At 40.7% G+C, this 13,367-nt stretch overlaps 2 protein-coding genes across 2 annotated transcripts; one reads left to right on the top strand and one right to left on the bottom strand.

Annotated features, from left to right (window-relative positions):
* Positions 1–132: 132 nt before the first annotated feature.
* pdia6 (protein disulfide isomerase family A, member 6) lies at positions 133–6,660 on the bottom strand. The gene is made up of 13 exons (XM_063495154.1): positions 6,568–6,660; positions 6,060–6,201; positions 5,420–5,477; positions 4,739–4,865; positions 4,021–4,124; positions 3,795–3,937; positions 3,360–3,474; positions 2,829–2,969; positions 2,335–2,419; positions 1,962–2,034; positions 1,410–1,568; positions 1,232–1,328; positions 133–784 (listed from the first exon to the last, which is right to left on the bottom strand). Exons 1-13 carry the CDS (start codon positions 6,584–6,586, stop codon positions 719–721), a joined length of 1,329 nt encoding a protein of 442 aa, XP_063351224.1. The 5' UTR covers positions 6,587–6,660; the 3' UTR covers positions 133–718.
* Positions 6,661–11,688: 5,028 nt separating this feature from the next.
* LOC134643554 (potassium voltage-gated channel subfamily F member 1-like) lies at positions 11,689–13,296 on the top strand. Its single transcript, XM_063495981.1, has one exon. It carries the CDS (start codon positions 11,689–11,691, stop codon positions 13,189–13,191), a length of 1,503 nt encoding a protein of 500 aa, XP_063352051.1. The 3' UTR covers positions 13,192–13,296.
* The last annotated feature ends 71 nt before the right edge of the window (positions 13,297–13,367 follow it).

Below are 13,367 nucleotides of genomic sequence, written 5' to 3'. Positions count from 1 at the left end.
TTGAACTGGCACAAGCTGCTGTATTTAACAAGCTCTCTCTATGCCTTTGGTATTGCATGTGCTCAGTGAAATGAGTTTACAGTTCATGTGAATAATGAGGCAGTGATTATTTTTAATTTCTTTTTATTTTTGTAACAAAAATGTCCTTTTGTTTTCACACAATTGAAATAAAGTTGTGTAAGAAAAATCTACACAAGAAGTCCCCCCTTGGTATCCCCATTTGTCCTGGACACACATGATGCAAACTCACCAACATCCTCAGTCACTGGTTTAAAAAGAGAAGACACATTTAGTCACATCAGGTGGGACGTTTAAGTGTTAATTTGACAAGTCCACATCTCAAAGTAGGTGCTTGACGAGGGCAGGAAAGGCAATGTTTTAAAAAGTGAAACAATGACAAAAATGTGACATTCGGAAGCTCCACCCTCCTCTCCTCAGTGGGTGGCAGCTGTATAAATATGCGGCATCTACCGTTCAGCAGGTATGTGAGAAAGAGTTCACTCAGAGGACACGACACACTCTCCCCTCCTTCCTGTCCCCCTTGTGACTGACAAGATGATGTGAGAAACCGCAGGTGTCTCTCATGTGTCTTTTCAGAAGTATTTCAGTAACTGGGCGACCGGGCCTCCCATTCGTCCACAGGAGAGGGGAGGTGGATCGCACAGGACCAGACCAGACCAAACGCAGATAGTCTGGATCAGTCCTGCCCCATTTGGACTCATAACTCGTCCTTGAAGTCATCGAGTTCTACATCACTGAGGTCGTAGTCCTCCTCCACGGGAAGCTGAGGATGACAGAGCGTAAAATAAAGACGAGCTGTCAGCAAAGACTGAGATGGACTGAACCTCTTCAAAGATTATTTAAAGAGACAAGAAGGTTATCTGGATTTAAGAGCACTGCAATATTGCATAATAATGCAGATGGAGTACATAGTTTCAGTGCAGAGGCGGTACAAAGCTGGTAGGCATTTATTCTGTTACACTAAGCAGACGTACAGATTCAGTTTAACTACAAATTGCTTGCCCTGGACTAATAGTTTGTCCCACTGGGACAGCCCATAAACCTTTGGATTATCCCCCAAACCTATCCGGTCATTCTGGCCCCTGTCTATGTTCAGCTTGAGTACCCGCTTTCTGATTCACCAACCAGTTAAGGTTGTTTGACTACCCTATGCTAGTCTACATGCAGTGCTACACATTCCAACCATTAGACCAATGTGATTCCCACTCACCTGTCCATCTTTGCCATCCCATTGTTCAACAGTGTGAATCTTGGGCATGACGCCACCTCCCAATGTGGCAGTTGAGCCACGGCCCACAGAAAGCTCCCTGAAAAGATCAGCACATGTGAGTGACGCTGCTCAGCCTACTCCAAGTTGTGTAATGTATTTGTTAATTACACCTCCTTACCTGAGGAACTCGTGAATACCGGTCTCACTGAAGGAACCCCTGAGCAGAGCAAATTTCATCTTGCGTGTGTTGATGGCAGCCATGGCAGGGTAGCCAAAACCACCAATACCAAGAGAGGATTCCAGCTCCATCTGAGCCCCTGCCTCGGTCCACAGCCAGCTGAGAAGAAAGAGTCGGCCGTTAATCACCGTCATCATTTCCCTTACTATATTGGTGATTGTAGCGTATGTACCTAATCTCCTCTTTCTTTAAAGGGTGTGGCAATCTGAACAAAACTTTGCATGAACATCGTCACACATATTGCAATTATTAACTTCTATATGTTTTTAAAGAAAGAGTCATTATACATCCCAATTCTTATGATTTTTATATTCATCGTCCCACTGCGAACTCGATGTTACGCTCTTCCTTACATAACCCGTACGAAACTCAATGTTCACCAGAATTTGTCCTTTTGTTCAAGTCACCACTAAACAAGGAATGAATATGAAACTTTTCCTACTCGAATTTAGTGATTTATACACTACTGTCTGTCTGGCCTTGGGTGCTTACCCCCACATCTTCTTCTTGTACTTCTCAGCCATTTTCATCATCACATCCAGGTAGCTGTTCCTACCAGCCGCGCCTGTTAAGACATAATAACCAGAGATGATCAGCTATTCAGGAATGAACTGTTACTGCTTCTGGTAACTGTTCTGCTACCTGTTGTGAGGTATAACCTTACAGCTCAAGGCGGAACCCTTTTTCATGCATTAAAAATATGTTTTTAATAAATATTGGGAGCCCACTAAAGCCATGCTCGAGTCATGATTATTGACATAAAATAAGTTGATAAAAGTTAAAATGATTTACTTTCATTAAGGGCAAAAATGTCAAAGAATCTAACAAGAGAAAGCCAGATCTGAGTTCATGTGTGTGATCCCACCTGTGTCCAGGATGTGTGGTAGGACAGCAATTATACACAGCTGACTGTCCTCACAGGTCTTCTTTAAGACATCTTCACTGAGAATCTGAGAGACAAAGAATTTAAAGTAAACACAAATTTAATATTCTGACATGAATTTGCATTAGTTTTTATTGCAAAGTGCTTTCATCACCATACCTTGTATACACCCTACATATCAGTAGTATTAGTAGTTTAATGAATAGTAATTTATATTTACTCTGTAACAGGCTGAATGTTTGTTCTTCGCTTCTATGTGCCTACTCTTCACTTTTCGTATTATGACAATAAAAGATTTTTATTCTGACTTTCTAGTTAGAATTAATGTATATTTTTTTACAAAATATACATTAAAATACACATTAAATCAGGCAATTTTCTTGTAGACTATGACAACATTATCTTCAATTTGCATTTTAAACCGTAATTAAAAACAATTATATATGACTTTATCATACAAATACGAGAATACTGACCTCCAGCAGTTCTGGAGGAGAAGCATTGTCAGAAAACAGATCCAAAGCCCTCTCAATAATGTCACCGCGGGTGCGACCTCCTTGGTAGTCTTCTGGCTCCTCACCTTTGCGGAAAATCTTGATGGTGGGAAACCCACGGATCTACAGAGGAATGATTATCAAACAAGAAATCAAGGTCTGCAGTTTTGACTTTGAAGCTGGGTTTCCTCAGGCAAAGACATTCTGATTTAATTAGTGTGACATGACTAAATCCACACTACAAATGCATTTTTAGAGCTTTGAAACTTAACATTCTGCTAAAAAGCAGCAGAGGCTTTGATTCAGTATCAAACGCCAGTTAAAACATGTAAGTGTAACACAGACCATTACAAATGACTCGAGAGTTAGGAAGTATCCAAGGCAAATTGGCCACTGGATTATTGTGCACAATAATCAAGTTGTGCATTTAAAATTAGCCAAGAAAACACGCAAATGTTTATTTTCAGGCACATCCAAAGAGTGCACCTTTTCAAGACGTCAGCTGTTACTCACCCCATAGCGACTGGACACGCCCTGGTGTACAGTAGCATCCACAGCTCCGAGGCGAACTTTGCCCTTGGTCTGCTCCTTGACAGCTGTGGCTGCAGCTGCCCATTCAGGCTCCAGGCTGTTGACAAAGGAGGAGAGGTGCTTAGAAAAACTTTATCATTTAGCTTCTGAGATACTGACATTTAAATCAAGCAAGAAACTTTACTTTCTTCAGAAATATCAAATGGTATTAATGGTATTGGAATAAAATCCCTAAGACCTCACTGAACCAGTTTTGAGTGGGATTAAATTCTACTGGAGGATTTTCAGTGAAGTCTGTGGCTTATCCAGGCCTACTGGGCTATTATTTCACTTTTTAAACTGCACTAGATTGTTACAGTGAGAGGATTTCACAGTTTCCTACTGCTTGGAATTAACCGTTTCGAGTACCAAACTCACTTCTTGCAGTGTCCACACCAGGGGGCGAAAAACTCCACCAGCCACACATCATCACTGTCCAACACCATCTTGTCAAAGTTGTCATCAGTGAGCTCGACCACATCTTTCTTGTTCCCACCGCTGCTGCTGCCACCACCACCGCTCTGTTACAAGCCAGTTATCAGTTACATAAATCAGCTCATGTGTGTTTTCTTAAAGCTTTGTGATTTCATGCAAAGTGCATTACCTGTTTGTAGCCAGAGCCACCAGACCTGCCGCTCAGCCTCTCTTTCACCAGATTACGCAGAGCATCCATGGCTCCATCCACGATGGCCTGGCTGCTGCGTCCACCTGCGTGGTTGTCAGAAATGCAGATTTCAGTTAACGCAGCCTCAAACACAATTACAGGAAGAAAGGCCTTGAAAGCTATGAAAAAATACCTTATTAAATACAGTGTTTTGTACAGGTCTCTTATAAGCCCTGAAAGCAATAAAATACTCTGTGAAGTCACAACTGTGCTTGATAGACTCAAGATGACCCTGTTCACAGGAGAAGTAAGGATCAGCAAACAAGGTCATAATGATATGATGGACTGAGCCTGCTGGAGAAATAAAACATTTCTGCCATAGACTTCGGGAAGGTGACCTTGTGTAGATATAAGTACACGTAGCAGGAAAGTGAACTTCAAATTGGATGCTATTACACAGGATGACTTTTCTTGCTATTGCTCATCTCTATTCTCTTTCCAATAGATGCTTCTGCTTAAATTGTTGGGGGTCGCCTGAACTTTCTTTATCAAGATAAGATGTTAGATTATTAAGAAACAAACCAGCATCCCCTTTTCTATTAAATATTATGTTCAGCTTATCAGTTTATTCAACTTATTCAGTAGGACTTGGAAGATTTTACTATGAAAAATACTTTCAATTTACACATAGGAAAGTTGTAGCAGCAGAGTTCTGTACCTTGGTACTCCTCTGGTTTGTTCTTATTAGCGCCAAAGATCTTGATGGTGGGGAACCCTCTGACACCATACTGGCCACCCAGTGACTTGTGCTCGTCAGCATCCACAGCACCAACTTTGACAATACCCTGAGGAAAAGTCACAACACACAATTTGGGTTATGCAGCTTCTGAGTTTATATTCAGGTCAATTTATTTTTATTTGGCTTAAAACAAAACTTTAATGTCAATTGCTCATTGGCATGCAAACTAAACTGGGATTTCATTACAGGAGTTGCCCATATCAACAATACTGTGAGGAAAAAGGAGAAGACTTTTAATGAAATAAACAAGTCGTTTTTAATCTGGATCCTGTCATCCCAGGTTGGATAACGTCTAATTTTTTCCTAGTTTTCAACAACAGAAAAGTTAAGTAGATAGCACCTCTTTCTTACAGACAAATATCCCTCATTAAGTAACCATTTTTTTATATTTAAATATCAAATAAAGGCACACACACATAACCATCCACTGAATGCGCTGTCACTAAAATTATTGTAAAGTCAACAAAGCCCACCGCTGAATATTTCTCCACAACAGATGTAGGCGTTTTTAATGCAGAAGAGGCATTCAGCTGAGAAAACAGGCTGTCAATCAGAAAGTCTACAGGGCATCAGATAGATGATCACGGTATTTGTATTTACCTTGAGGGCAGTAGCTGCCTTCTTCCAATCAGGAGCTAGATTTCGACAATGGCCACACCTGTCAGAAAGCAACAGAGAAAGTGAAACCTAAATCCATGTTTTTATACACAAACTCATTTTAATGTTAAAAAACAACCATCATTTTGCCAGTGTGAGATTTATTCTACAGTCCTTCAGTAATGACCTGCTAAATACAACGCACAAACAGCTATGTGGCACCCTTATTAGTCACTGAACCAAATGCTCTGGTATTAATAGCCAGTGAATATTTAACACTTTTGATTTGCATAGATTTTGTGCAGTGAGATCTCCGTTGACTGCCTCTTGTTGCAGAATTGAGTTTTGCTATACCAACCCTGTGTGCACACAAGCGTGTAGACTGTGTGCATCTATGCACAAACTACTCTCACTTTGTGTCTCTGTTGAGCACTTTTGCACGAGATGGTGCTCAACCTAAGGAGGAGCTACCAGCTTACCACACAAGTCTATTCCTATCACAAGTACAGATGTAAAACAGATGACTGGATAATAAAACACAAAGATGAGAAACTGGTATTTAAACTATAATCACTGGCTGCTCTTAGAACACTTGTTACCGCTACAAGACAAAAAAAAGTCCATCACAGTTAGACAAACTCACCAGGGAGCATAAAACTCGACCAGCCACAGACTGTCACTCTGGATCACCTCTCTGTTAAAGTTGGATGGGGTGAGCTCGATAACATCATCACTAGCCGAGTACAAAGCTTGGACAGCCAGAACCAGAGAGCAGCCCAGTACTCCTGAAGCAAAACATGAGGACAAGAGGAAAAGGATGACGCCTAGCAATGCATGCTCATCCACCGAAATAGCCACACTGGTTTAAGAAAACAGCGAAAAAATGTCTTACATCTACTTGTGTGCAGTTTATAATGTACATTTATTTAACAAAGAAAGGAAATGAGTTTTATTATTTCATTCAGTAGACGATAACGAAGGAAGGCCTGGCTCTGTTCTCTGAATCTTAACTTAGCTATTCAAGCTAACAAGACGAGCAAAAAAAAAAAAAACGCCGCCAAATTCACATTTAGTTAACAAACCTACCTACCTACCTACCTACAAACCTTAACTTTAGTATAAGCAGAAAAACGTCTGCTGTTGTCACTCACCGAGTAAAAGTGGCTTCATGATTTCAGCCTCTCTATGCTCGTCTCCTCACTTAGAACAACACAGTCCGCTGCCGCTGCGTCTCTCACAAAAGTACACAGAAAAATCTCACCGTGGCCCACCCTGATTGGTCCGCTAATGCCGACGCTTGCGCTCTGCCAATCAGCGCGCGCCGTGTAGTTTTAATGGAACCGGTACACTGAAGACGGGAGAGAGTGGCCGGAGGAGAAAGGAAGCAACACATGTAACTGCAGCAAGAGGATGTGATCCGTGAGAAGGCTGACTCATTACAAACAGATGGAATGCGAGTGTACATATTAAACACAGTATCGTACAAAGTTTGCTTATGCAAAGATAAGCCAAACTTAAAAGCTAAGTCATCCTTTTCAGTGTAAATAACAAATAACCTTTACTTCTCAATAAGTTTTTAGACAGCTACACAGATAAAATAATACTAAAATAAAAATAAATGGTATCTATTTGTTACTATATTATTATCATTGTTTGTTGAATTGTAATTATTTTTAATGGTTTAATATTAACAATGCATTATGCTTTGCCTTAATGTGAAACACCAACAATCTAAACTACAATTTTTTTTGTAACTTTTCCTCATCATAATGTGTAAAAAGACATAAAACAGATACACTCCCTGACAACTTCATTAGGTACACCTGGTCCTTAATGCTAATATGTAATCAGCCAATTACATGGTAACAACTCATTGAATTTAGGCATGTACATGAGATGACCTTCAAACTGAGCATCAGAAATGGTAAGAAAGGTGATTTAAATAACTTTGAATGTGGCATGATTGTTGGTACCAGACAGGCTGGTCTGAGTATTTCAATATTGCTGGTCTATTGGCATTTTCCTGCTCAATCATCTCTAGGATGAAAAAAGTACCTTTGGCTGCTCCCTTATTTCCTAAGAGGTTCCCACATGGAATGAATTCACGTGCTTTCATTTGGCATGGATTTTACACCAAATGCACTTCCTAATGCAATCCTCCCATTTTTAGAATTGATCAAAAAGGAGAAAATATCCACTGAACAGCAGTACTCTAGGCCAAATGCCTTGTTGAGGTCAGATGAGAATGACCAGACTACTTTGAGTTGACAGGAAGGCAACTGTAACTCAAACAACCACACTGTAAACTCACACTAAACCATTAAGCAGATGTATTATAGCCAGTGTTGGGCAAGTTACTTTGAAAAAGTAATTCAATTATAGTTACTAGTTACTTCTTCAAAAAAGTAACTGAGTTAGTAACTGAGTTACAATATTCTGAAAGTAATTAATTACTTGGAAAAGTAACTATTGCGTTAATTAAAAAAAAAAACAAAGAACATTTAACCCTCTGGGGTCCAGGGTATAATTGGCCATTTTTTTTACTACTCTTGATTTTCCCTCCACATTTTACCTTTAAAAACTATTTGCTTTGCCTTGTTTGGTATCATTCTTTTTAGCACAACATCACGTGTCTGAATTTACAGTCATGTTTTCATTTTGACAAACTGTATAACCAGAATTGATCTAAAATCAGACAAAAACCATAAAATCAGAGTAGAAAAAGTTATATTTTTACTGTAACAACCATAAACATGTTTAATGAATGATATTTCATAACTTCAAATGCAAATATTAATTCTCAATTTTAAAATCCTATGCACAAGTTTTGCAAACAACAAATTTATTTGCATCCATTTACCTTGATTTTTTAAATAACCATTTCAAACTATTTACAGAACAATCAGCTGTTCTTCAATAAGATGCCACAAATTATTTGTGCCACTCCAAAAACATAATGTCTGTCCACTATAAAGGAGAACATCACAGCCTGATACCTGCAGGTGTGACACCAGCAGGTGTATCACTCCTGTTTCTACCTGGAGACAGCAGTCGCCTCATTGTTCTAACACACAACACAAAACTATCCACAACACTACACATTAACTACACAAGACAACACATTAACTACACACTCCAAACTCGCTAAACGTCACAAATCTCTCACATCTCAAAACTCGCTCTCTCTCTTTTTCTGCTCTCTCTCTCTCTCTCGCCGTCACTCCTAAAACTTCCCCTGTTTTGTTTTGGTTTTTTGCTCATAAGCAGTGCTTGCTAGCGCTAACGTGGCAAAACTATTGAGGTAAAAACGCCGCGTATATCTTGTTTATCACGACTCTGGTTTTACGTGGCCTATCAACACAATTTATAAACTGGTATATATCACCTTGTTGCTTTGTCTTTAAGTGGTCATGTGATTGACTTACCACGACTACTTTATTCTTCCTCAGTCAAACAGCAGCACTCCTGCGATTGTTTTGCCCCCTTAGCTCCAGGTGTTGTGCTAGACAGTGATTGTGATTGCCGTCCGCGGGAGCGCGCGCAGCTGCTTAAAGCTGTAGCGTCCAGATTACTTACAGCTACTTCCTGCAGCTGATATAAGATGCGGTAAGCTGAACACAGCTTCAACCGTCTGTTTGTTGAAAAATAGTAATGGACCGCGTTTCCTTGTTAGTAACTGTAACGGCGTTGTAACGATAGGAATAGTAATTAGTTAGATTACTCGTTACTGAAAAAAGTAACGCCGTTAGTAACGCTGTTACTTGTAACGCCGTTATTCCCATCACTGATTATAGCAGCAGAAGGCTACACTAGGCGCCATTCTTGCCAGCTAAGAACAGGAAACTGAGTCTATGGTTTGTACAGGCTCACCAAAATTGGACAACAGAAGATTAGAAAAACTGGTCTGATGAGCTTCGATTTCTGCTGCAACATTCAGATGGCAGAGTCAGAATTTGGCATAAATAACATGAGAGCATGGATCCATCCTGCTTTGTGTCAATGGTTCAGGCTGCTGGTGGTGTGCATACTTTCTTTTTACAGTTTGACCCCCTTACTACTAAGTGAGCCTCTTACACATGACATCATACCTCAGTATTGTTGCTAACCCTGTCCAATCCATTAAAACTACGATGTATTCATCTTCTGATCAGCAGGATAACACACCATGTCACAAAACTCAGATAATCTAAAACTGGTTTCTTGAACAGGACAATGAGTTCACTGCACTCACATGGCCTCCACAGTCACCAGATCTCAATTCAAAAGAGTGCGTTTGGGATGTGGTGGAATTGGTTATCCAATGGAAACTCGGCTGATAAATCTACAGTAGCTGTGCGATGCTATCATATCAATATGGATCAACATCTCAGAGGAATATTTGCAGCACCTTGTTGAATCCATGCCATGAAGAATAAGAGCAGTTCTGAAGGTAAAAGGGGTCCAACCTGGCACTTGCAAGATGCACCTAATGAAGTGGCTGGTCTGTGTTTGAAACCTATTAATCAGCCTTAAAGACTGAGTTTTAACTCCTATGTGAAGAATTTTAATTTCTACATTTCATATCACAATAAATTTCCATGAGTAAAAAAAATGTTTTCTCATTTTGACAATAAATCACTTTATCAATCACTAAAAAGGGCACATTAAATGTAATTTCATTCTATGAAAAATAATCAAAGCTTCTGTGGTTTCAAGCAAGAATCTAGCTGTCAAAAGGGGGTCCACCCAGCAGTAGTGAGGACATTTACTGCACGTAAATGACATTTACATCCTAACTATAGCAGTCAAAATTTAAATGCAATATATTTTGTCATCTTTTCTTTTTTTTTTCTTTCTTTGTTTTTTTTTTAAATTATTATTATTTTATTTATTTATTTTTAGAATTTAGAGGAAATGTGGTCAAAATTGAGTTCTCCTCCTTCCTATGTGGCTTTTCTTCCTCCCACAATCCACAAACTATGCATGGTCATTCTAGATTGACCATGACTGAATGACTGATAAGTGCAAACATGGGAAATGATTCGATGATAGCTTAATATGCAGTAGTTCAAAGATATTGTCAGTAGGTGGAGACAAAGAACAAGACATGCAGAATGTCTGCTGAAAGCCATTCAAGCTGTTAGTTCAGTGATCTGGACGTCTGATCAGGTGAACTTGGTGTTCAACTTGCGAAAAGACAAGAAATACATAAAATAAACACACAGAAAATAAATAAATATTCCGGAAAATATCTTAAAAATGTGTATAAATAGGCCAAAAGTGTAAGAAAAACGCATTACAGTAAAGCTGCCACTGATTGTAATTTCCAGCCATTTCTGTCAGTTCAGCTCATAGGAGCCAGTTACATTTTTTTCAGTTGCTTTTCCTTAAAAAGTCTCGATTATTCCCCATATTAAGTACTTAATAATTAGCTGTTTGCTGAGCTGTTGCGCTGCGTGATAATGAATTCAAAATGGATGATGGATAATGCATCCATTTGGGTTAAGATTTCATTCGCTGTTGATGGAAAAATGGATGATTTGATTAACTGCCACTTTAACCAATTGTTGTTCTCCTCCAACCCAACCCAGAGGTACGACTATGACCCTACAGTTTCACAAATCATCACATGCCTTGGAGATTTATGATCTGCGCCTGGCTGCACTGCGCGAGCGGAAGACACCCAGCGAGCTTTAAAAAATAAAAGCATAACATGCCAAGATAATAGGTCGGGTGGGGCTATAGCAAGCTGAGTCAATATTAGAACAAACCATAACTTTTAGTATAATGCGCTAATTTATTATTGAACAAATTATACATTGAATTTTGCATGTGCTACTATTAAATTGGCATCCCACAATGAACATAATTTGGCGTACAATTGTGGGGACAAAGAGTGTGTCTTTAAATTATACATTAAATAAACAGCCTACTCCACTTTCACCTGTCTCATACTGCTATACGTGTTTTATTGTGAAATTTAAGCCTGGAAATCTCGGTTTGCTTTGGTTATGACACGCTTGATAGTAGGCGCACTTCAATGCCAACTTTCTCAGAGCGCACAGGCGCAATGATCACTGCCAAACACAGCTGAGTGGAAGTGAGGAGACTTCACGCTGCATTCAGTTTCTGAGCATACACTTTTTTCTAACCTAAAAGAACATAAATTAGAAGGTTTGTCGGTTTTTACGCACAGCACCAGAGCTTCTAGTGACTTGCGTTTACTTTGTCAGTAAACGGTTCTGTTATAATATCAACTAGTTTGGCTGTTTTCTGGCGGACTTGTCAGAATAATGTGGGGCTTCCAGAGGACGCGGTATGCAGACTGCAACGGTTCTGAGGCCAGTGAAGAGACTGAGATTGTGGTGAATATCGGCGGAGTGAAACAGGTGTTGTATGGAGACGTGTTGACTCGCTTCCCGGAGACTCGACTGGCAGAGCTGGCAGAGCTGGACAGTTCACTCAAATCTTCTGAAGAAATCTCATTAATATGTGACGATTACGACCCGGACACGGGAGAATTTTACTTTGACAGAGACCCCGAAGCTTTTAAGTGCATAATTGAGTTGTATTATTATGGGGAGATACACATGAAACGAGGCATATGTCCAATTTGCTTCATGAAGGAGATGGAGTTCTGGAAAATTGGCTCGGATTTTCTGGATGAATGTTGCAAAAGCCACCTGAAAGAGGTAGAGGATGAACTTGCAGAGATAGCCGAGAAAGTGAGAACTATCCTGGTCGACAGAGAAGGCGATCCGTCTGCAGGGGGCTGGCAGCGCTTCCAGATATGCCTCTGGCGGTTGATGGAAAAGCCAGAATCGTCCCTGCCTGCCCACATTATCGCTATAGTTTCTTTCATCTTCATCCTCATCTCCTCCGTGGTGATGTGCGTCGGCACCATCCCCGACCTGCAGGTGGAGGACTCGGAGGGTAAACTCACGGAGCATCCGGTCCTGGAGGTCATCGAGACCGTGTGCATTGGCTGGTTTACTATTGAATACCTCCTGCGTCTGATCTCTTCCCCAAATAAAATAAAATTCGTACTGTCCTTCATGAATATAATCGACTTCATGGCGATCATGCCCTTTTATGTGGTGCTGATTCTGACCTCCTTCGGCGCGGGAGTGATGGAGCTGGCTAATGTGCAGCAAGCAGTGCAGGCTTTACGCATAATGCGCATTGCGCGCATTTTCAAGCTGGCTCGCCATTCCTCGGGACTCCAGACTCTGACATCTGCCCTAAAGAGCAGCCTGAAGGAGCTCGGACTGCTCCTCATGTACATGGGAGTGGGGGTATTCCTTTTCTCGGCTCTGGGCTACACTATGGAGCAGAATCACCCGGACACCTTGTTCACCAGCATCCCACAGTCTTTCTGGTGGGCTGTAATCACCATGACCACAGTGGGGTATGGAGATGTCTACCCTAAGACCACTTTAGGTCGGTGTAACGCGGCTATCAGCTTTCTCTGTGGGGTCATCGCCATAGCCCTGCCTATACATCCCATCATCAACAATTTTGTCTTGTTCTACAACAAGCAACAGGTGCTGGAGACTGCGGCCAAACATGAGATTGAACTGATGGCACTGCGCACCGGCGGCGAGCTCAAGGCTGCATCTGGCTCCCATAAACATATTTGCGGTGCAGGGGCCTGGGACAACGACATGCGTTCCGGTCACAGCGATACATTCATTCCCTTACTGAAGGATCCCAGGGGAGGGGCGGGCATCCAGACCCCTAGCATGGACACAAGCTTTGAAAGCACAGCCGAGGCCACTGAACATTTTATCTCATGAAAGGGAAACCCCCCTTGCATTAAAAAGTCAGCAAAAGAAGAAACAACATGAAATTAATTATTCAGTTTTGAATTATTCAAACGTAACTTGACAAATTTGGTTTAATGACACCGCCGTGACTGCAGAATGTAAATAGTCTCGTGGACAGAAGAAGGCGTTAATGATTTCCAGGGACC

The sequence above is a fragment of the Pelmatolapia mariae genome, linkage group LG15 (assembly GCF_036321145.2).
Source record: "Pelmatolapia mariae isolate MD_Pm_ZW linkage group LG15, Pm_UMD_F_2, whole genome shotgun sequence".
Taxonomy (NCBI): domain Eukaryota; kingdom Metazoa; phylum Chordata; class Actinopteri; order Cichliformes; family Cichlidae; genus Pelmatolapia; species Pelmatolapia mariae.
This window is presented reverse-complemented; position numbering and strand designations above follow the sequence as displayed.

What these genes read in the sequence shown, in the direction of transcription:
- pdia6 (XM_063495154.1), bottom strand. An exon ending in AGGCAGCTACTGCCCTCAAG is followed by an intron (nt 4,866 to 5,419) that starts GTAAATACAAAT and finishes ACTTTTCCTCAG; the next exon opens with GGTATTGTCAAAGTTGGTGC. An exon ending in TGGTGTGGACACTGCAAGAA is followed by an intron (nt 3,475 to 3,794) that starts GTGAGTTTGGTA and finishes CTTTGTCAACAG; the next exon opens with CCTGGAGCCTGAATGGGCAG.
- LOC134643554 (XM_063495981.1), top strand. Translation starts at nt 11,689, where the DNA reads ATGTGGGGCTTCCAGAGGACGCGGTATGCAGACTGCAACGGTTCTGAG.